Below are 24,061 nucleotides of genomic sequence, written 5' to 3' on the forward strand. Positions count from 1 at the left end.
TTAACGGTTCTCAATTCCGATTCTTTGAGGGGCAGGGTAAAAAAATGATACATGCTTCTTCCACCAAAAAAAATTAATTTATTGGAGAAACTTTTACACAGGTTAGTTTACAGTAATATTCATATTAATCAGTCTGTTTATATTCACTGCTATGCAAAGTAGGTATTTGAACATTTCCAATAACCTACCATAGCCAATAACAAATACATGTAACTTATTTTATTTGTGTTGTTCATTCATATCTTATTTTACCAGTTAACATTTATTTATTTATGTATATTTTAAAATCTCTCCAGTTTTAAACAATATTTTTGGTTTACTGTCCTATAGTATACATTGGAATGATTTCAAACCTGTTTTATCCCAATAACTATAAAGGTGTGCCTTGGAAATATTTGTTTACATAAATTGTGATCAAAACGTTTGAGACCCACTGAGATAACTTCGACTAAAGTGAACTATCTAAACACTCAGAGTCCTTACCTCACTGAGCTGTAGTTATCAGCCTCTCAGTCTGACTGGAGAGGACTCTCCCTCCACATTATCGTAGACACATCTTCTTCTAATAGCCGTTAGAGCAGCTAGCACCAGATGCTAATAACAACAGCGCCGGTACCGGTGCACCCTCCATTTCTCCCTTGCTCGCTCCCACGCTCACTCGCACTTTGGCTGTGAGCTGCGGGCGGGCGCCAGATAAGCCAACATCCCCCATTTTCATCCCTTGCAGCGCCCATCGTAAAGGGCAAATGAAAAGTATAACCGGGATGAAAAGGGTGTTAGATTTATTTAATTATGAATGTTGTTACATCAAGGCCGAAAATTAGGATGAGCACCAACGGTTTTCCTCCCAGAGCTGTCAGCACAGCGCCTCCACAGATCTGGCGTGCTAGGCGAACATCCGCCAGTGCGACAGGCAGGCCCTGATCCCAGGTTACGCTGTAGGAACTGTAGGTACAATGCTACATTTCCCGCCCCGCCGCACTCATACAGTAGGCTACGGAGAGCGGCAAGAAACATTTCCTCAGGCATCGAAAAGCGGAACCGAAACTCACATTTCTAAATGATGCCGTTGGAATCGAAATGTTGGAACCGGTTCCGAACCGGAACCGGTTCTCGGTGCCCAACCCTAGCCTTACCCCTTTTAACGTTGCTGCATGTTTTCAAAAAGGTCTTCGGATTTCTTGTTGTTTGTTTTAATTTGTGCAGTTTTGTGAAGCACTTTGAGCGGCACCTGCTGTATAAATAAAGATTTATTATTTATTATTATATGTAATGATCTTTTTTACATGCCGCTATAACATAACCATTTCCCAATTTGCGATCAATAAAGAATTTATAATCTAATCCACCTTAAACTTACATTTATTTTTAAAGTACATATTGTTGCTTAAACTAGATATCAGCTTTTATTGAAGACGAGACTCTTGGTCCATTATTAAAAAGATATACACCACTCAAATATAAATAAAGAAAGGCAGTTATACCAATGTTTCCACAGAGGTGACTGGTATCTAGGGGTGTAACGGTACACGTACCCGTACCGAAATTATTCGGTATGGGCCCTTCGGTTCGGTACACGTGTGTACCGAAGTGTACCGAACGAATATAACGTCAAACGTAAAAAATTGAGAGCGTGAACAACTTGTTCGAAGTAATCTCAGGGGCTTTTCAGAGTAATTTGCTCACATTGGGTTCAACGCGTCATAGAGCGAGCAAGTCATTTCATTGGACGAGAGGCATACTATGAGAGCTGGTCAGAGGGATGCGTTCAAATGTAGTCAGTAATTTGAGGAACTGATGAAATGGCGAACGCAGATAAAGTTGAGCTCGAAAATCCTCCAGCACCATTGAAGTCTCCGGTTTGGGAACATTTTGGTTTCGCAGTTACGTACAAGGATGACGGACAAAGACAGGTGGACCGAACCAAAGCTGTTTGTCGGCATTGTTCAACTAAAATTGGTTACACGGTTGGCAATACATCAAACTTGCACACTCATTTGAAAAGGCATCACGTGCCTGAATATCACCGGTACCAAAAGAAAAAAGACTGAAGTGCAAACCCAACTCCCACTAGCATTTAAAGGCCCAGTGAAGTGTGCACCTGTGCATGGTCTGTTATGCTAATACGTATAGTAATGACCTAAAGTGTCCATTGGAACCCATATCAAAAGATGTTGGAATAGCAACGAATTTGACGAGTTTTGAATTTGCCGGGGAAATCTGCAGTCGACCTTCGCCTTCGTGGGCGTGGCTTGCGATCTACTGCGTGACTTTACGAGATGGACGCCGCCGCACTGTTTACATTCACCACCGTTCGTTTTTTCTCTTTTTCAAAGTCGAATTTCTCAACGTTTTTGAGCTAGTATTTTCCTGGAAAGTGTGTCGGAGTCGACTGGAAGTGATTGCCAATCGAGAAAACCTGACAATGGAGGCGACAGTGAAGAAAGAGGGATGAAAAACACAGGGGAAACGATGCATTGCCGCTGGCTGTAGTAATGTCAAGTCTGCCGAAGTGGCGATGTTTCTGTTCCCAAAAGATGAAGGTGAGCCTGGCTGGTGTCATTGTTTCGTAGATTCTTTGATTGATCATGATAAATAAAGGCCACTGGTCGATTCGAGAGAGAGAAAGAGAGACTGACAGAGTTACAGGGTTGTTGTTAGCATCTGGTGCTAGCTCGGAGCTAACGGAGATTAGCTGTTTCAACAATAAGGAGAGGGAGAGTGCTCTCCTGTGGGACTGAGAGAGATAACGTCAGCTCAGGGAGGTAAACTGTAGCCTAAGTTATCTCAGTGGGTTTGGTCATCTATGTAAACAAATATTTCCATCTATGTAATATTAGTTGTATAAAATAGGTTAAGAAATCCTTCCAATGTTTTTTGATTATTGAAATATATGTTTCATATGAGTGTTGAGAGCTGGATCCATAAATCTCTTAATGTTGCCCTCAAAGTGCACCAGATTGATCACTTTCCTCATCTATCCTGTCCGAAAAGCTGTCCAAATCAATCATTTCTCTCACACTAGTATCACTTTCCAAAGTCTCCGCCATGTTTACAATCGCAACTGGGTACATCTTGTGACGTCACAGTCACTATCGTCTGCAACTTCCGTTAGGCTCGGACGGCAAAATTAATAATTCATTAATTATGAATTATTAAACATTATTTTAGCCATGAACAGGCACAATGATATGTAAGGAATGAAACTGCCATTTCATTTTGGTGCAAAAACATGCACTTCACTGGGTCTTTAAACCTCCACCACTCGCAGAAAGTTCAGACCGAGCCAAAGCTATTACAAATGCCAAATATCCTTATGTTGCCATGTTAGCAAAGCGCTACCTGGCTGCATCTGCTACCTCTGTCCCTAGAGAGGGTGTTCTCCACAGCAGGAGACATTGTTAGTGCCAGCAGATCTGCCCTTTCAGCAAGCAATGTGGACAAGTTCATCTTTCTTTAAACAAACATGAAAATACAATGAGAAGCAAGTCCTAATGTCAAACTGGCTGCTTAGGTACGAGTACAGTTCAAATACAGATTATTTCAGTTCAGCTGCACCTTAATGTTTATTTTATTTTGTATTTGTTCGAGTGAATACATTATTCACAATTTAATAATAATTTAAAAAAACAAAAAATATTTTATGTTTTGTGATCATTTGTTCTGCTGTACTGAAAACGTACCGAACCGTGACATAAAAACCGAGGTACCGAACCGAATTGTTTGTGAACCGTTACACCCCTACTGGTATCGTACAGCACTGAGACACAGATTTGAAAGTAGCATAATGACAGAGTTATGAGAAACATTCAATCTACAGATTAATTTGTACATCAGATTTCTCAAGAGAGCATGGAACGTGTTGACTTGTGCTTTACAAAACATTTCACTTGCACTGCACCACCTTGGTTTTCTAAGCAGTATATGCAAACAATCATTATAAGCAACCTGGAGCTTCTTGAGGCTCGCCTTCTTAAACTTGACCCACAAGGGTGCAGTATACAGAGGAGGGTTACAAGCTCTAAAGAGGTTCACCTTAACCTTATCTGAACACCAAGAGAATTTTCTAGCCAACATGTTAGCTTGTGTATATAAGACACGCCGCTGTCTATACATGTCACTTAGTGTCACAGAAAACAGACAGCACCTGTCCTGACAGATAGAATGTTGGAAAACCCAGGTTCTTATCCCCTTTTGCTCTGCAGATCATTACAGCACTCTTCTTAGCGTTGTATTTAACATCAAAGTTGACTCTGTAATCAGAACAAACATTTAGCAACTGTTGAAATCCAGCACTGCTAGGAGAAACAATTGCCAGATCGTCGGCATACATAAGATGGTTTACAATCACATACCCTGTTTTACGGTCACTTAAATCATCTGATAGATCATTCATATAGATATTAAAAAGGCTTGGTGAGAGGAGCCCCCCCTGGCGAACTCCATTACGTACACCAAATGGCGCAGAGACTGCATTTGATCCGCATACTCTGGTTGGCATACCAATAAGCCAGGATCCTAATTATACTGTTGGGCACACCCCTTTGTCTCAATTTTAAAAACAGTTTATGATGGTTAACTCGGTCAAAAGCCTTAGAGGCATCAATAAAACCAATCAGAACAGTGGAACTCTGTCTTCTATATGTTTCTACCATTTCCTTCCGAGCATAGATGCATAGCTCAGTACCATGCTTAGCCTTGAAGCCAAACTGGTTATCTGAGGTACATAAATAAGAACATAGTTTATCTAACAAAATTCTCTCCAGGACTTTGGATAACAAACTGGCTAGAGCAATTGGTCTATAATTATCCAAGCTCCCTACCTTGGCCGCTTTGTCCTTAATGACAGGCACCACGGTAACAGTCAACATGGAGTCCGGCAACACACCATGAGTCATGAGGCCGGTAAAACAAATGGCAAGAAGAACTGCAACCTACGGGCTTGCCAGTTTAAGGTGCTCTGCAGTGATTCGGTCAGAGCCGCATGCTTTGTTATCAGCTAGCTGTGCAATTGCTTGATAAACCTCTTTAGCTGTGATTCCCCCTGTGTCACTTTTCACAACATTACCAACCTTATAGGGGTCACTTTTAACACAATTAAGTATAGTAGAGTAATGTTGACTCCACAACTCAGCTATGTTATGGGCTCCAGATACTCCCTCTATGGCACACGGTAACGACGTGCTGGCCCTGTTCAGAGCTCTCACCTCCTTCCAGAAGCCATCACATCATTATGAAGGAGCTTTTCAGCCATAGAATCCGCTCTCAATGTTTCTGTATGTTTGTTGAAATAACAAACTGCATATTTATATCCAGCCTTTGTAAGCTTTATGAGATCCAGGACAGGCCCCTCTCTGGGCCTTCTTGCCCGGACCCAGGCCCCAAAAGCATTCTTAGCTTCAGCGTATTGATCAGCCACATGTTTATTCCACCCTGGCTTGACGTTGTATCTCTTCCCAGAGTAGGTATAGCACGGCCTACTTGCTTCATATACAGCTCCCACAATACAATCATACATGTTACAGAGGTCTTCACGGTGAGAGCTTTCATTACAACCCACATCAACACAGAGCAGCCACTTTGGGTAGATATACATAACTCAACAGGACATCAGTTCTCCCACAGTACAATAGCCTATCCTCATGTTGTGAGCTTGGACCAATCCACTTTAGTGTTACAGGCATTTTTAATCACAATGTAGTGACATTACAAAAGGAATGTGATCAGATATTGATGCCTCATACACAATCTCAATTGATCTTAAAATGTCATGGGCATTAGCAGTGCTTATGCATATACTTTATAGCTCTCCCACAACTAATTAAAATGTACTAAAGCTGTAAATATGAACTCAATTTCTTCTGTAGCTTTCCTCAGATTATTATTGTAATTTATTTTTGTTACAGCAGCAGCAGCAGCAGCATGTCTGACACACACACACACACACACACACACACACACACACACACACACACACACACACACACACACACACACACACACACACACACACACACACACACACACACACACACACACACACACACACACACACACACACACACACACACACACACACACACACACACACACACACACACACACACACACACACACACACACACAGCTTGGGCGGTATGACGGTATACCAGGGTATTTCGAAATCCCGTCGGTATGATTTTCAATACCGTGACGTCACAGACTGTGCGCCAAATCACAGATGCGTTTCATTCTATTACACTGACACGGAGTTTTGACAGGGACGACATTGGTTGTAATGCACAGCACGCGCCAGCAGAGGGCAGGGGAGGGCAGTCCGTCTTTCCCGCTCTCAGAGCTCAGCACAGAGCTGAGCTGAGCAAGATGGCGGCAGCATTTGCCGGCCCCGAACTCGGACAACTAGTAAAAAAGAAAAATGCCTCTGCGCCTGTTTGGGACTATTTTGGGTTTACTCGTCGCCAGTGACTTCATCCAGCACAACGAGAGACAGAGGCACTTCTTTGGGAATGTTTAAGACGGGGTGAGTGAGTGTTGACATTTTTTAATCCTATGCAACTGGTTGATGGTTTTGTAGTAGAGGTCGGAAGGTTTTAAAAACAAAAGCATTTACGTGCTAAACATTCACGCGAGTAATCCAATGAATCAAATGGAAATAAGGTTTTTAACACATGCACGGAATAATATTGCCAAACTAGTTAGTGAATATAGCAAACTTTATTCAATAAGTCAAGTATTTACTCCTGGAAAATGTTTATATATGATGATATATTGTTAACTTAGCTCACTATGGAAACAACGTCGGACATCTACAAACGCGTCCTGTATCCGATCTCGAAATGTGCCATTTGCACAATGTGTCATGTATGCAGCCCTTGTTTTGCACTTGCGCGCACATCGCGGCACTTTGCGAGCGTCTACCGGCTCGGGCTGCATTTTACACCGAACATATAATATACCATTCGAAACATCTATTTTCCGCCGAACGCCACCTCACTCAAGTCATACCGTCATATACCGTATACCACGGTATGATGTCAGCAAGGTATGACGGTATGAAAAAAATGATACCGCCCAATCCCCACACACACACACACACACACACACACACACACACACACACACACACCACCCCCCCCCCCCCCCCCCCCTCTCCTCCTCCTCCCTGGCTGCAGGCTGATAACAGACAGTTGGGATCAAGGCGAAATTCTCTCTGCAGACCCATTCTCTCTGCAGACCCATTCTCACTACATTTATCAACCTTTTTCTTACTAGATATCAAGCCACACTTATTGTTTTTACTTCGGCTGTGAGTTTGTGTGTGCTCAGGATGAGTTTGGCTGTGTTTCGCTAAACAAGGAAACAACACCTCCACGGAGCTCAGCGCTCACAACGTCCCGACCAATCAGAGCACACTGTGCTGGGTGGGGGCTGGAGCTCTTGAGCTATATTGCCATTATGGGGATTTTAAGGACGCAAAGTCTACCCATGTGCAGCCTCGAAATTAACCCCAAACCAAGGACGCGGCCTCTGTGGAATTCCAAGTGTGCTGGAGATTGGAACAGTCCTTCTGCGGCACTCGATGACATAGCATCCTTGAAATATTGGCTTGGCAGTCAGTTTCCTCGAGATTGAGAAACGGCCAGAGTGAAATTCAGTGAATACTCTATGGCAGCGGTTTTCAAAGTGTGAGGCGCACCTCCCCCTGGGGGGCGCCAGAGAGCTTCAGGGGAGGCACAGCGTGAGACACAAAAGAACGAGAAAAAGACAAGTGACACTTGCCCACTTGTGGCTGTCTGTGGAGACCGAGTTCCCCCACCTCGTCAAAAAGGCTGTAAAAGTGCTCATTCCCTTCACCTACCTGTGTGAGTGCAGGTTTTCCGCATTGACTTTGATCAAAAGCAAGTACCGGTAAAGGCTGCAGCCAGAGTATGATCTGCGTTTATTCCTGTGTGCATCAAAGACGCAGACTCATTGTTCCGACTAAAGTAGGGGTGAGTGTAATAAGGAGGCAAAGTTAACGTTCAGTGTGTTACCGGGAGCATATAAGGATTTATCCACCATGTTGAAAATGTTAAAAAAAATATGTCTTGAGAACACGGCGTGCGGAAATATACGGGTCGTGCTGCAGCTAAATGTGCCTGTCCTCTGTAAGAAGGTGTCGGCGACTGACATGCAAGGAAGAACGGCTGTCCACAGGCTGTTCCAACTTTAACAACTGTATGAACTTCCAGGGTAGTGAATTGAACATACAATTGTAATTGGGTGTGTGGTATATTTTCATGCACGGACACGCATGTTCCACAACACACAAACTGAACAACACTCAATTTTCCGATCAGCGTCCTTGCGATCTTGTTATAATAACAAGTGCACGTTACTGATGCAATATGGTTGAGACCATTCGGGCTTATTCTAGAGGGGTGCAAGGAATAGTCCAAGTAGTGGGGGAGTTTTATACAATATGTTTAAAACATAAAAATAAAAAGGTTTTAAAAAGTTATTGTTTAATGTTTTAAGGAGGTGACACTACTCAGCCAATCAAATCGGTGCAGTCAGCACGATAGATTCACACACAGAGACACGACAAGAGGAGAGAAACAGTCGGAGTAATTTCAAATGGCGGAAGGTAGACAGCGAAAACAGAGCATTTAATTACATTTTCTCTTATTGGACCTCTTTGAAATGCAATTGAATACCCCTGCATTATAGCAACAACAACAACAATAATAATAATAATAATAATAATAACAGCAATAATAATTGGGAGGGGGGGCGCGGCTGTTCTTATGTTCTCTGAGGGGAGGCTCACCTACCCACACTTTGAAAACCCCTGCTCTATGGTGAATACACGTAGTTTACAGAGAATTTGTATGAGAAACCAATGTGAGTTTGGAAAATTGCACAATATAAATCTATTATAGTAGACCTCAACAATGGAATTATGATCAGTGGAACTGGCCATGACATGTCTCCTTTAAGTGCGGTAGTAAATGTACTTAGTTACTTTACACCTCTGCACAGAAACATGCAGCCTGTTAGCTGCTAACAGCTAACAGGCTGCATGTGGATGGTAACGTTAGTCAGCATTATACGATTTAACAAAACCTTCATTAGAAAGTGTATAAGTATTATAATATGAGTAATATAATAAACCGACCTGTTTCTCTCTTCAGCTCCATGTATGATAATGTAAACAAACAACTCCTCTCACATTCGGCGATTCTGTCGATAATTGTCCAATCAGCCGCTTTATGAACGGATGCCTGACATCCTGAAATAAAGATGTTTTCCACCGACCGAGTCAAAGGAGAATAAATAAACGGTGTTTCTTATTTACACTCAGCTAACACATTAGCGCAGCCACACATGCTAACGGGGACCCGATCGCACAACTTCCGGTGCTGATCTTCACAATAAAACCAACCGTTCTTTTTTTTCTTCTAACACATATCCAGTGAACTAAAGTATCTCAGTACATTTACTCATGCGCAGTGCTTGAGTACCATTTGGATGTACTTGTACTTTACTTGAGTATTTCATGTGCTACTTTGTACTTCTACTCTACTAAATCGTGTTATTATAAGAGTAGGGTCGCCTATCCCTTTAAGAGAGAGAGCGGGGGTGGGGCGGCGCGTGCATGTGCTGTGTGCACGTGTAGAGCGAGAGTGGAGTGTGTTGTAACAACGTATATCCCCTCTGTGGGACGAATAAAGGGATTTCAGACGCATGGGAGGGGGAAGGGCGGTTTTGAATGCGGCCACCTTCTTCTTTCCCCGGATTTGAGGAGTCCTCTCATGCATCCTCGCAGCCTACCGTATCCCAGAATGCAATGCGTGCCGGTGAGGAGCCATTTGTTTTCAAAATGTCGGTCCTGTCTCGGAGAGAAAGCAGCTCGCGGGGAATAACTGATAAATGTGAGTATTGTGTTTCATTTACTTTAAAGGTCACGTAGTGTACTGTATTTTACAACAATATTCTAGGTTGCAGATATATAGGCCACCGAGGTCCCTGAAGTGTTTGGCTGAAACACCAAACAGATCATTGTAGCATCCCATAAGTTTCAAGTTTCAAGGCTTTTGTTGTCATGTGAACATAGCTACAGTGTAGTTATGAAAGTAGAAATATGAGGTCACTGGCAACAGTGCAACACAATCAAACAGATAAAATAATACAAGTAAATACAATAAAATAGAAACAGAATATGATAGAAACTGTGCGGAATAGTCTATATACAGTAAGGCTGCTCGATTATGGCAACAATCATAATCTTGATTATTTGGTCCAATAATTGATATCACGATTATTAAATATGATTATTCATTTACTTTGAAAACATCCATTTATTGTACTTTTAAAACAAATACATAATCATTTGAACTGTTTAACTGTTGAATTATACATTCAGGGTAATCAACTGAAAAACCAATACAAAATAAATTATACGTTTAAATAAATAATATAAAAATAATAAATACTTATAAACAAGATCAACAAACATGTTGCAGTGCACTGCCACAACCTGAGAACTCCTTAACATATAGCCAACATTTTGGTAAAACATATTCAAAATATTCCACCCAGTTGAACGTTGAAGGCTGGCCCACCGTCATAGTCCAGAAGTAACAGGAAATAAATGTTGAACTACAATTTAAGACCAAATAAAAATGTTTTGGCCACCGTGGCAGATGCTGGTAGGGCTGCTCATGTAATCTCTTAAAGGTTTTTTGCAAGGAACACCAGCCGGTTTACATGAAATGAGTGCAGGCAGGTGACAATATTGCCACCTGTAAAAAAAAGTTTAACTTTTTATTGGTTGTGATCATATTAAATTGCATACATTTTCTTTTAGTAACCACTGAAAACGGGTCCCACAGACCCAAACAGCACACAAAGGTTAAAGGTAAGCATAGAATTATGTTAAAATGTGCTAAATATAATACACTGCAAAAAAAGAGGAGTAAAAGTAGCTCACGACTTGTTTTAGTTTTTGAAAGTAGCTCTCATCCTAAAGCAATGAGGAACAAGTGGGCCTTTTCAAGCCCCACTTGTTCAAAGTGGGGCTTGACAGAAAAAGTTTGAGAACCACTGGCTTAGCCGATCTCCATTTAGACAACATGCATTTTAAAAGGTTTTTCGCCTGCCGTCTGTCTGCAGACTTGTCAAAGCATTCATTCATGGTTTTTACTAACCGGTATCAGTATGTTGTTACTTCGGCATCATTTAGAAACGTGTATTACAATTAAATCACCGCCAAATATGTTCATTGTGTTGTAGGTTTAGTATATTCAGCCCGGTTGTTGGACCGGAAAGAACCACGATTTTGGAGGGCCAGAAAAACTGTGAAAAGAACCTGTTAGCCGGAACTACCCCTAGTGGAAACGCAACAAAAAACGGACTGGGTTTGGCACGACACGCTTAAACCGTGCTACGCGCTGCAGTGGAAATGCGCCATTACATATTTCTCTCCAGAAAGTGCGTCTGTGAATTCCACCAGAGGGCTAAGCGACTTATTGATTGCCTCCAGTACATCAACGTCCTGCAGCGTGAGGGAGAGATGTCCGTTTTTTTCGGCCATTGGAAAGGACCTAGGCAGTGGCCTTCTGTTGCTCGAGGACCCTGTCGATCAAGGCCTTCCTAGATCCCCATCTGGTTGGACATTCTGTCTTTTAGGGAGTGTTCAGGCAGTTTCAGCTGCTGCTGTGCCACTGCAAGTTCCCTCTTTTTTTCAACTGAAGGAGAAGCTGCTGACCAGCTTCTTGCAAAGCCCCATTGCATGGCCAATCCTGGGATCCTTCATTGCATTCTCTAAGATTTCAACAAATACATATTATTTAGTATCATGATAGCATCATTTGGTGTGTTGTGTGTGAGAGAGAGAGAAAGAGAAAAAGAGAGAGGGATCACAGAGTAGCTCACATGACATAATAATAATAATAATAATAATAATAATAATAACAATAATAATATGTAATTAATATTATCTGTTGCTAAAATGACATTAGGCGTTTTCACACCGGAGTACTTTTCCCAGGAATAGTTCCGATAGTTCCTGGGATTTTGCGTTCCCACCAAAAATATCTGGAACTAAAACTTTTTTTTGCCTAACCTTTTCAGCCCTTTTCAGTCTTCCTTTAGTTTTCTTGGGGAGAAAAAGGTTCCAATTTCTATTGGCTGGGCGAATTCCAAACCACACCCCGTCAAACTCTGAAAAGTTTTTTTGAAGCTGCCATTTTATTTGCTCACATTATTAGCATTAGCATTAGCCCAGCGCACCAACGGAGACAGACTAACTTATGGTAACACAAAATAAACATGGGAGCGGTGGAGATGAGGAGGTGTAGGCGTTCTGGCGATTTACTCTGAAGGCTTCAGTAGAAGCTGCTGGGAGTCCCAGCAGCTTCTACTGAAGCCTTCCCCAACTCCGGGGACTTCCGGCCGGGGACTTCGGGTGGCAGTATACGCCGTAGCAGCGCAGACATGCTGAAATAATGCAGAGACAGCATCGCGTAACGCTTGTCCAACGTGTTAACAAGTTGCTTAAAGCCCTGGTTGCTAACAGTGCTAACTGGGCACATATCTTGGATGGATATGGATCCCAATGCTAGTTTCGACACAGAAGATACAGAAGAAGTTGAACATGAATATTCGAATGCATATGACGGAGCACAACCTTATAATTATGAGGCTGCTATGCGTCCAAGAGACCAGGAGCAGCCAAGGATTAGAAGAAATAACGGCCATCGGAGAGAAATGGAGCTGTGGTGTGAGGAGAACCAGTGGAGAACAGGGCAGCTGTCTTGGTGAGTGACCGGCGTTAGCTACAGAATGTTAGCTAACGTCACATCACAACATTGTGAAGTTAGCTATCATATATCAGGCTATAACTAAAGTAGCATTGATAATATAGTAACGTTACTGGCAGGACTGTTGATACTGATCCATAACAGAAACTAATGAGCAAGTATCAGCCGTATCTCGCGTTACCTAATGCAACTCCAAACTACGGTGCTGTGTACCGGAGGGGAGACGCGAGATACGGCTGATACTTGACGATCTGGCGGAGAAAGGTTGTGGAGCCTCCGTTGATATGCCGTTGTAAATGGCTTGATGGAAAGCAGGTGTGTAGTCGAGGAGGGTGCACAGCTGATTGCAGCAGGTGAGTGGAGGTTGAGCTGGGAGCCAGGAGTGACAGCCACCACGCACACACAAACAACACAGACAGGGGGAAACAAACACAAAGGAGACGGCTGGAGCAGTACAGCCACCACAGTGTTACCTAATGCAACTCCACACTACGTCTTATGGTGCTGTGTACCGGAGGGGAGAGAGAGAGAGAGAGCAGCGAAGGGGGCGGGGGGGGGGAGAGAGAAGTAATACGGTTTCCTGATAAAGCTGTGGAGAGTATGTGCTGCAGGGAGGTGGATGCACAACGCACCCAGGAACGAACGCTAGCTCCGGTCCTTTTTACTGTGGACTCGATGTCCTGACAGGCTGGTATTTGTGCATCCTGCACAAACACAATACTGCACCATGATTACAAATCAATACAATGTAAAACTACCAAAAAATACCAGCTCACTAAAACACAACCGCTCAACTCAACGCAACTACTAACTATACCCGCGGTCAGAGAGGGAGATGTTTACCCTGTGTGATGTAATATGACGCGTTTGACGTATGACCTTAAAAAAAAGCCGTTTTTAAGAGCAGAGCTCAAAATTGCTCCTTTCCCTCTGAATTCCTTATGTCTCGTAAAATATATCAAATCCTACATTCACTTTTTTAATTGTAATTTTCAAGCAAGTTTAAGCATAAATGTAGAAAAAAAACAAACCTGCAAGATGCTCTTTAAAGCCAAAGTAATTCCAAACAGCGTAAATAGTTGTACCCTTCTTTTTAACAAGTTGCTCTTGTTCTGGTTGTTCTGCCATCTTCGCTCGCGCTGAACTCTCATAACACATGTCACTCACAACGTGGCCGAGTGGGCTTTCAGGGAGAGGTGAAAGCGCGCGTTAACTTGACAGCCCTAAAAAATACCAAAAAAAATGTCAATCCAGACGAGAGATCTGTCTCTCCCCCGTCTGTGTGCGAGGGCGTCAGCGGGGGAAGCCCAAGGAGGGGACGAGAGCAGGTAGGGTGACCACACCGGGATGGAGAGACTCCGTTGAGACATGCCATGGAGCTCAGGTAGAGACGAGAGTATTCAGTCTTATCGTTGTAGCCACCAGATGGCTAAGGGTCCGCTAGCTACCGAGATAGGAACCGATGAGCCAGCAGGTTGGTGAAAGCAGCGTGAAATAACAAAAGTAGCGATTCGGTATATTGATGTAATACAAAATGATACTGATGTTAATGAACATTTAACTGTTGTTTTAGCCACGCAAAACATATTTTGAAAACCAAAACAGTGCGTCGTTTTAAATAATCCTTAAGGGATGGTTTGTCTGTAATTCTGAGTTACATTTTCTAATCATAATTTTGTTATCAAATTCATTCATTTTTTCGTTTTCTCTGTGTTTAGGACCATTCTGGAGAACTGTATGAGGAAGGAGCTGCCATCCACACAGGACCCCCTGTGGTGCTGGAGAAATCTAAACAGCATCAGGGACGTCATCCTCCCAAACCTCTGCTTCCTGCCGTCCAGCTGAACATCAGCTCAGGAAGCTTCAGAGAGAAACAGTGTGTTTAACAGAGACTGAAGCTTCAGAGAAACAGTGTGTTTAACAGAGACTGAAGCACACACAGAGAAACAGTGTGTTTAACAGAGACTGAAGCACACACAGAGAAACAGTGTGTCTAACAGAGACTGAAGCACACAGAGAAACAGTGTGTTTAACAGGGACTGAAGCACACAGAGAAACAGTGTGTTTAACAGAGACTGAAGCACACACAGAGAAACAGTGTGTTTAACAGAGACTGAAGCACACAGAGAAACAGTGTGTTTAACAGAGACTGAAGCACACAGAGAAACAGTGTGTTTAACAGAGACTGAAGCACACACAGAGAAACAGTGTGTCTAACAGAGACTGAAGCACACAGAGAAACAGTGTGTTTAACAGAGACTGAAGCACACACAGAGAAACAGTGTGTTTAACAGAGACTGAAGCACACACAGAGAAACAGTGTGTTCAACAGAGACTGAAGCTTCAGAGAAACAGTGTGTTTAACAGAGACTGAAGCACACAGAGAAACAGTGTGTTCAACAGAGACTGAAGCACACACAGAGAAACAGTGTGTTCAACAGAGACTGAAGCACACACAGAGAAACAGTGTGTTTAACAGAGACTGAAGCACACAGAGAAACAGTGTGTTCAACAGAGACTGAAGCACACACAGAGAAACAGTGTGTTTAACAGAGACTGAAGCACACACAGAGAAACAGTGTGTTTAACAGAGACTGAAGTACACAGAGAAACAGTGTGTTTAACAGAGACTGAAGCACACAGAGAAACAGTGTGTTTAACAGAGACTGAAGCACACACAGAGAAACAGTGTGTTCAACAGAGACTGAAGCACACAGAGAAACAGTGTGTTCAACAGAGACTGAAGCTTCAGAGAGAAACAGTGTGTTCAACAGAGACTGAAGCACACACAGAGAAACAGTGTGTTTAACAGAGACTGAAGCACACAGAGAAACAGTGTGTTTAACAGGAAGTGGTGATTTAGTAAACATGAGTGTTGTGCTGCTCTCGTTGGTGAAGCAGCGACTCACTGCGGCTGCTGAAGACATCTTTGTTCTGTTTGAAAGAACGATAGCAGAGTACGAGGAGGAACTGTCTCGTTCAAAACAGGAGAACGAGAGACACCGGAAACTACTGGACGCTGTTTTACAGCCTCAGCCTCAGATCCACAGAGCAGGTCTGTTCCCTCTTCACTAACTCTTTTTGTTAACCTGTTTAGCCCTGAGCCTGTTTTTTAGGCCTCAGGCTCGAAAATGACATTCCCAGAACAAATGACCCTATCTTCTCTTCTAAAATGGGTAAATGAATAATCTTTTTCTCAAAGCAATGGTAAACCTGTGAGTTGGATGTAGAAAAGTCAGAATCAATATAGATTTTATTTATTTTAAAGTACATTCGGATTGAACATAGTAAAGAAAACACCCTTGAATGATCGGATAGTAGACTAAAAGCTTTAGGAATCCAAACTATAACATATAAGTAGTACCCTGTATCAAGATTGATGCAAAACAAGTGACATTTGACCTCTTTAAAGAGATTTAGAAAAGAAAACACACTTCTGGGGTCATTGAGGTGGATTTGACCTATCTCTGATTTTCATGATTGACACCACTTTTGAACCGTTAGAGCCAATATAATCGAGGGGAAGTTCCTAAATCCACCTACACGTTACCAAATAAGGAGTGAGAGTCATGCGCACCCAGTTTGCCCAAAGTGAAAGCTACGTTACGCTCTGAAAACTGAAAGCTAGGCTTATTGCCATAAATATTACGACGGTTTATCAGTTATCATTTCAAAGTCACACCGAGATATTGGATTACCCTTCTGCAGCGTTTTTATGCGTTTTAATGCCGTTGAACACAACTTTTTGGTAACACTTTATATTAAGGCACACAAATGAACCATCAACTAGTTGTTAATTAACATGTTGGCTCTTTATTAGTCATTATAAAACACTTATGAATGCCTTATTCTACGTGACCATATTCTACAAGTAATAAGCCGTTAGTTCAGTTTTTCCTCAATAACCCTCTAATTAGTGCTGATTTGTTGCAAGTAAGGAAGTTGTTTTACATGAGTTTGGGTCTGAATATGCTCTGCTCAATATGGGCCTAATAAGGCAGTAGTACCACAAGAATAGTAATTCTACCATAATAACACTTATCAACAAGACATTAAACTATAAGTGTTAACTGTGTATAAATAATTCAAAATTATGTATTCATATCTAAGAATATGTTTTGGGGTATTGACAGTTCAGCTACCAATAGCAAGGTGATATTGACCTGTATGTTTCATATTTACACATTTATATATTTGTAAAATGTGTACTGAGGGTTAGACAGGAAACCGGGTACAGGAAGTAGGAGAAAGTGAACTGAATAGCATGGCAGTAGACATTGGCCCAATCCCAAACCACTCCCTAGACCAGGGGTATTCAACTAGATTAGGAAGGGGGCCACAATTGTAAAATTTCTTGAAGGCGAGGGCCACAAGACTGACAATGAAAATGAACAAATGCCATTGTTATTGTACAACCAACCATGCAATAATAAATTATTATTATTATTATTGATATTGTTATTATTATTGTAGTAGTAGTAAAATAGGCAACCAAAATAGTAATGTAGGCTACTGTGGCAGATTTGTGGTCTGCTGCGGAATATAAGGAGGGAGAGCGAGACGCAGTCGGGTAAACGGATATTTATTTCACACAAGGTTCCCGAGGTGGCTAAAACAGAACAATCCCTCAACGGGCAAATGATAACTGGCAGGGGTCTGGATTCTCGTCCTGGCGTAACGTTCGTCTTTCCGTCTGTCCGCCAGTCTCCTACCGAGAGAACAAAAACACACGTGGTTAAATACCACCGCATTCCTATCATTCTAATCCACTTGACAGCTACGTCAATCCCAGGCAATTAGCCGCTCCGCCCCCTGCTTTACAACCTGCCGCTAAACCACGCCCGCCCCCCCATACCACAGCTACTTTATTCTAATGAATCCATATAGATTTGTGTATTATAACACCAAAATGCTGGGCGGCAACAAATACCAGAAAACAATGCTAGGCCTAGGATAGCAAATGCGATCAGTAAGAGGCAGAGGAGGCCTAGAAGTCCGAGATTAACAAAGATGCAAGCATAGGCAGCGTCCCATCATTACAAAATAAATGAAAATAGAAGCTACCTGACAAATCAGTGTGAGAAGTTGCATTTCCGAGCCATAGCCAGTTTGCTGAATTCAGGTCGGTGCGAGGTCAGAGCAAGCTGCATGCACTGGTTGAGATGTTCATCCGTGAGTCGATTGCGATGTTGATTCTTTATCAAGTTCATTGTCGAAAATCCGGACTCGCATATGTAAGTAGATCCAAACATGGTTAACAGGTAGATAGCCAGTCTCCGGCAGTGATGAAACTGATGAGTAGAATGAGCCCAAAACTCGCACAGTCCCTCTTCTCCGAATTTTGCTTTCAGCACATCAGAGCTCTGAATTTGCACCAACTCCAGCTGGAATGCAGCCTCGTCAATACCGGGCATCACGGCTTTCGCCTCGGCTGGACAGGACCCGGAAACATCGACCGCAAATGGATTGCGCACAAATAAAAGAACCTGTTTTGGAATCTTGAAGTCGTTGAATCGCTCTGTGAAGTTTTCAGCCAAGCTTTTCAAAAGTCCCTTCATTCCAGCCATTGCTGCGCTGCTCACGGGGACGTTGCGTAGTGTTGGGAAGTGGATCTTCCTCCCCATTACGTCAGGTAGAAAGAGGTCCAGGTTCACCCGAAACGCACTAACCTTCTCAATGATCTCAGCCACACTTGACCCTCCCCCCTGTAGCTGCAGGTTGAGTGTGTTTAGGTGGCCCATGATGTCGCACAAAAAGGCAATCTGTGCAATGAAATCCGGCTTTTGCATGCGTGCAAGTAGGTCTTTAGCTTTGCTTGATTTCTGGCTTGAGAGGAATTCACTCACCTCCTTTCGCAGTGCAAAGAAACGTTCGAGAACACGTCCTCGGCTCAACCAGCGGACATCGTTATGTTGCAATAGGTCTGAGTATGCGGCTTCCTGCTCTTGAAGCAGCATTTTGAACAGTCGGTGCTGCAGACCTGACGTCGAGCGAATATGATTCACAATTTTTACGACAGTCTCCATTGTTTCTTTCAACTCCCCTGACAATTTCGCACACAGAACTGATTGATGTATGATGCAATGCAGTGTGTTCACTGTGGGATGCTCTGCACATAAGCGAGATGCAAAGCCCCTTTCTTTCCCAATCATGGACGGGCAGCCATCGGTAACGAGAAGGTTGATCTTACCTAGATCCAAACCTTTCTCTTCAAAAAAACTCCAAACTGCAGCGAAAATCACTTCACCTGTAGTGCTGGTTGTCAGTGGTAAAAGGCATAACAACTCCTCTTTAAAAACGTCACCATCGAAGTACCTCACAAACAGCGAGAGCTGTGCCGTATCTGTTGCATCGGTCGATTCATCGACAGCGAGTGACATGTACTCTGTCGATTTGAGATCGGCAATTAATGCTGAAAAACAGTCCTCAAACAGTACCTCTACTCTTCGACTTCCCGATGTGTCAGAGAGCGGTACTTGCTTCAAACGGTTCATTATATATTCCTTGTTTTTATCTCCTGCAAAAAGTTCATCCACCATCTCAAGAGTACACTCCTTCACAACTTCAGCGTCAGTGAATGGCTTTCTCTTTTTGGCTAAAGCGAACATCACTCGTAGGGAAGCAGCAGTGGCCTTTTCCTGGGCTGTAGAAGCAGTTGTAAGAATAGTGGTTGATGCAGTGTAAGAAGATTTAAGTATTTCTATTTTACCACGTCTAGCTGTGCTACCAGGCGGGTAAGCAGCATTGAAGTTAGCAGCATGCTTGGTCTCATAGTGGCGCCTCACATTAGCAACCTTGCAGACTGAAACAGTTATTTGACATATTAAACATAAAGGTCTAGGATTGGCGTGCGATGGTAAAATAAATACAAAATCATCAGTCCATTTGGGGTTGAAGTGTCGGTTTTCACCGTCAATTTTCCGCCGTTTCTCTCCGCTCATTTTGGATCAGTAACGAGAGTAACGAGATTGACACGATATCGCGATAATTACACGCTGATCAGTCCAATGCAAGATTGCCTTTTAAGAGCTATTGAAGGAGAAATAATTTGGACTCATTTAATTCGGATAACATAATAGCGAACATATATTTACATTTATTTAAATGATTATAAAAATAAATTCTGTAATTAGAATTTTTTTTTTATATTTGAATATGGAGTGCGTTCCAGGGGCCACGAGAAAGCTCCCCGCGGGCCGGATTTGGCCCGCGGGCCGCCAGTTGAATATCCCTGCCCTAGACCCTACCCCTCCGTGACGGAGTGAACTCCGTCTGTAGCCACACTCGCAGCTCAACGAGGCTCCCTCCTGTAAGATGGAGGGAGTAAATACAGCAGCAAGCTTTGGGACGGACTCCCCTCTCTCCGGCAGAAACAGGAAATGCCGTAACTGTATGTAAGAACGGTTTCAAATCAGCATCTCTGAGACAAAAAGTTTAAATTAATAACTCAAATAAAACTCCTAACATCTTTCATTGTGTTTCAAAGCTCTTTTAGTTTTAAACCTGATGTTTATAAGCTTCTTAGTTTTTGCAACGGTCTGTAAATATACACAACTTTATAATAAAATTCACACATTTACCTTTTTCTAGACTAAACACAGGTATGATCCTAAGTTAAAACATATGAGGTTATCAAGAGGTTGTTAACATCGCAGTTTATCAGTGGATGTTTCCTGGAACTACTTGTTAACAGCTTGTTTCCCGACGGACACACACAGCGTGACTCCGGTCAGGTATAGACCGGTCTCAAGTCAGCACCGCTGCAGACTCGCTGTTTGAGGGCTTGATAGCCCACTCCCCCTCCACACCGCTCCACACTTGTTGCTTTGGAACAGCCCTCAATATGGCGGACCCTCCGCGTGAACGCGCAAACCGAGGAGTAGGGTGTAGGGGGCGGTTTGGGATTGGGCCATTGTCACTACCCGATCCGTCACCCTGCCCGATCTGTACTGCGCATGTGCGAGATTGTCCGCCATATTGGAAAACTCCGGACGGCAACCCAAGTAGGACACTTGACACAGTGGCTTTTAGCAAAGCTCAAAAATAAAACGAGAGAGAGATGAGTTATTGTTATTACAACGTGACTTCACTATTATTGAACAACTCTTTTTATTGGGTTCTTTTATTTGGGGTTAAGTACATTGTCAGAATAAGTGAGAAATGAATTTAACTTCTGTTTGACAGCTATCACACTGAATAAATATTTACTGTGAATGTATGCAAACATGTATGGCATATAGCTGTCTAACGGAAGTTAAATTAATTTCTTTTTCTTTAATGGACGAGTGGCAGTCAGCAAGCTTACGCTGACACTGGTCTCAGTGTTTGATATCTTAATGCAAAAACTAAAGTAACTTTGACTTTTAACATTAGCCTCATTACTCCAACTTCAACATTTTGAGAAGAATAGCTGATTTTTGAGAATTTAAGAAAGTCCACATTTTGTGAATAAAGTCACGATTTGAGATGTGGCTCCTCCATTCCTACCTATTGGCTACGTGTGCATCGAAGGACACAGCGAGCTGTGCAATAGCAGTGTCCTTTTACCTTAACCTGTTAAACCATGAGCCTGTTTTTCAGGTCTCAGGCTCGAAAATGACACTCCCAGAACAAATGACCATATCTTTCCTTCTAAAAGGGTTAAATTAATAATCTTTTTTCTCAAAGTAATGATAAACCTGTGAGTTGGATGTAGAAAAGTCAGAATCGATATAGATGTTTTTTATGTTAAAGAATATTCAGATTGAACATAGTAAAAAACTGTAAATGATAGTGTCCGTTAATCGTTTTTACTTATAGTGAAAACTAACCTTGGATAATGGGTTAGTAGACTAAAAGCTTTAAGAATCCAGAGTACAACATATAATAAGTACCCTGTATCAGGATTGATGCAAAACAAGTGATATTTGACCTTTTTAGAGATATTTAGCAAAAAAAAACACTTCTGGGGTCATTTGGGTGGATTTTCCATATCTCTGCCCCCCCTTGGTCGATTTGGATGATTGACATCTCTTTTTAACCGTCAGAGCCAATGGAATCGAGGGAAAGTTCCACATACACACACAGATGACCAAATAAGGAGTGAGAGTGACGAGTAGAAAAACCGGAAGCTGCGCTAACCTCTGGTGGCTACCATTAGCAGCTAAAATAAATTCTCCGATTTTTGCATAAAAATAGAATTATGGATTATCAATATTTTTTCCAAAAAGACAGACACATTATTAACCTATGGATTAACCTTCAGCCGCGTTTTTTCTCGTTGTAATGCCATTGAACAAGACTTTTGATCAGAATAACAGCTAAGGTGAGACGAATGCTCCGTGTTGTGATGTCTGTGTTTGCTTCCCCTGTCGTGAGTTCTGATCGCTCAGTGACGATACTATACCTATATAATCTGTGGAGTCTCAGCTGTAATCGGATATCTTTTATGTGCAGTTACAATAAGTAATAAGGGTATCTTTTTCTTGAGTTCTGTGCCAAGTCCGTTAGCTTTTTTTCGCTCAGGGGTCATTTAGATGCTTCTTATGAGACTTGTTTTGTTTTGGTAAAAATGGTTGATATCGTCAGTTAGCTGAGATTCTTCCCGTTAATCTGGTATAACACATTAATAGGTTTTTAAATGTTTAGAAGCCCTAAGACACAGTCTCGAAAAAAAACTTTCCCGAGAGCCGATCGGGGGGGCTCTCGTCCTTAAGAGGTTAAAGTGGACCTATCATGCAAAATACACTTTGTGATGTCTTTTATACATAAATGTGTCCCCGGTGCGTCAGGGAACTCACGCAGCTTCAGAAAATAAAACCCTCTCTCTTTACCTCCGTACCCAAATCTTTTAAAAACGGGTGTATAACGAGCGGATACAGATTCCATCCGCTGTGACGTACTAGCGACGGCAGACCCACAGAAAGTTGCTATCAGAAACAATGTCTGACGTGTTTTGGACGTAATCTCGTCTTTGTTTACATTAGCAAGCCTCGCTAACACTCAGAGCTAACCTGTACTGGAGAGCACATGTGTTTTAAAAAGCAGGAAATAAAAAAAGAACTCGCCCTGTGATAAACCCGCAAGAGACACTTCACAGACATGTTTTGTATGGCCCTACAATATATGTTTCAAATATAGCATGATAGGTCCACTTTAAAAACAATCACTTAAATGCACCATCAGCTCATACAGCCAGTAAATGCAGATCTAACCCTGATAACTAAGATGATCATGAATTACACAAACCTACAAAAATGTAAAAAGTCATATCTGCAAACAGAAAGAGAAACTTCTCCCCAGGCCAGTCCAAACTAAGCAGTGTAACTTCCTTTTATATCGGCTACAGTATTAACTTTCCTGAAACTCTCTGGAGCATCAGGAAAAAGGTGTAATTGACAGACAATTGAGCCAACAGACATACAAAGGGGGCGGGACTTAGCAAAATGATAGGCAAGCATTTGAAATGTTAATGTTGGTAATGGTCATTACATTTAAATTATAACGCTAACGACAACAGTTTTTTCTTACTCTGTGTTTCCTGTTTCCTGCAGACGTCCAGCAGCTGGTGGTGGTTAAAGAAGAGGTTCCCCCTGAGCAGCAGGAGTGGAGCTCCAGTCAGGACCAGGAGGACCCAGAGCCCCCCCCACAAATTAAAGAGGAACAGGAGGAACTCTGGATCGGTCAGGAGGGAGAGCAGCTTCAAGGGCTTGAGGAGGCTGATATCACCAAGTTCACATTCACTCCTGTCTCTGTGAAGAGTGAAGATGATGAGGAGAAACCTCAGTCCTCTCAGCTTCATCAAAGACAAACTGAACACCTGGAAACAGAAGCTGATGGAGAGGACTGTGGAGGACCAGAACCAGCCAGGAGCTCAGATCCAGAGAGACATTTACAACCAGAGACTGAGGACAACCCTGGAGACTCTTCTGAACCTGACACTGAAGACAGGGCTGATTGGAAGGAGACCAGAGAACCAGGTTCAAACTCTCAGGAAAATAAACAAGACCATGTCAGTGATTTAAGACGTAGGACTGGAAAAAAACACTTTGGATGCTCTCAGTGTGCGAAAAGATTTGCCCGCAAGTCAAGTCTGAATAGACATATCATAATTCATACCGGAGAGAAACCATTTACCTGCTTAGTTTGTAAGAAATATTTTGCTTCGAGATATCACTTAATAATTCACATGCGAATCCACACAGGAGACAAACCATTCAGCTGCACAGTCTGTGAGAGATCTTTTGCACAAAGGGGAAATTTAAAGGAACACATGAGAA

General features: G+C 42.4%; 2 protein-coding genes across 5 annotated transcripts in view; one reads left to right on the forward strand and one right to left on the reverse strand.

Moving 5' to 3' along the window:
• LOC307025995 (uncharacterized protein) overlaps positions 1 to 9,375 on the reverse strand; it is a 49,805-nt gene extending 40,430 nt beyond the window's left edge. For both annotated transcript variants that reach the window (XM_079661038.1, XM_079661037.1), the window contains exon 1: positions 9,158 to 9,375. In XM_079661038.1, the coding sequence (XP_079517164.1) occupies positions 9,158 to 9,179 (22 nt within the window). In that variant the 5' untranslated portion in view covers positions 9,180 to 9,375. The remainder of the gene's footprint in view (positions 1 to 9,157) is intronic.
• Positions 9,376 to 9,740: 365 nt separating this feature from the next.
• The window catches only part of LOC307025940 (uncharacterized protein), a 128,249-nt gene continuing 113,928 nt past the window's right edge, over positions 9,741 to 24,061 (forward strand). The window contains exons 1-3 of one of the 3 annotated variants that reach the window (XM_079660949.1): positions 9,741 to 9,914; positions 14,522 to 15,858; positions 23,336 to 23,761. In XM_079660949.1, the coding sequence (XP_079517075.1) occupies positions 15,672 to 15,858; positions 23,336 to 23,761 (613 nt within the window). In that variant the 5' untranslated portion in view covers positions 9,741 to 9,914; positions 14,522 to 15,671. Of the gene's footprint in view, positions 9,915 to 13,855; positions 15,859 to 23,335; positions 23,762 to 24,061 lie in introns of those variants that run through there. The other 2 variants (XM_079660948.1, XM_079660950.1) reach the window with 2 other exon arrangements.

Source organism: Notothenia rossii (genome assembly GCF_949606895.1).
Source record: "Notothenia rossii genome assembly, chromosome: 2".
Taxonomy (NCBI): Eukaryota; Metazoa; Chordata; class Actinopteri; order Perciformes; family Nototheniidae; genus Notothenia; species Notothenia rossii.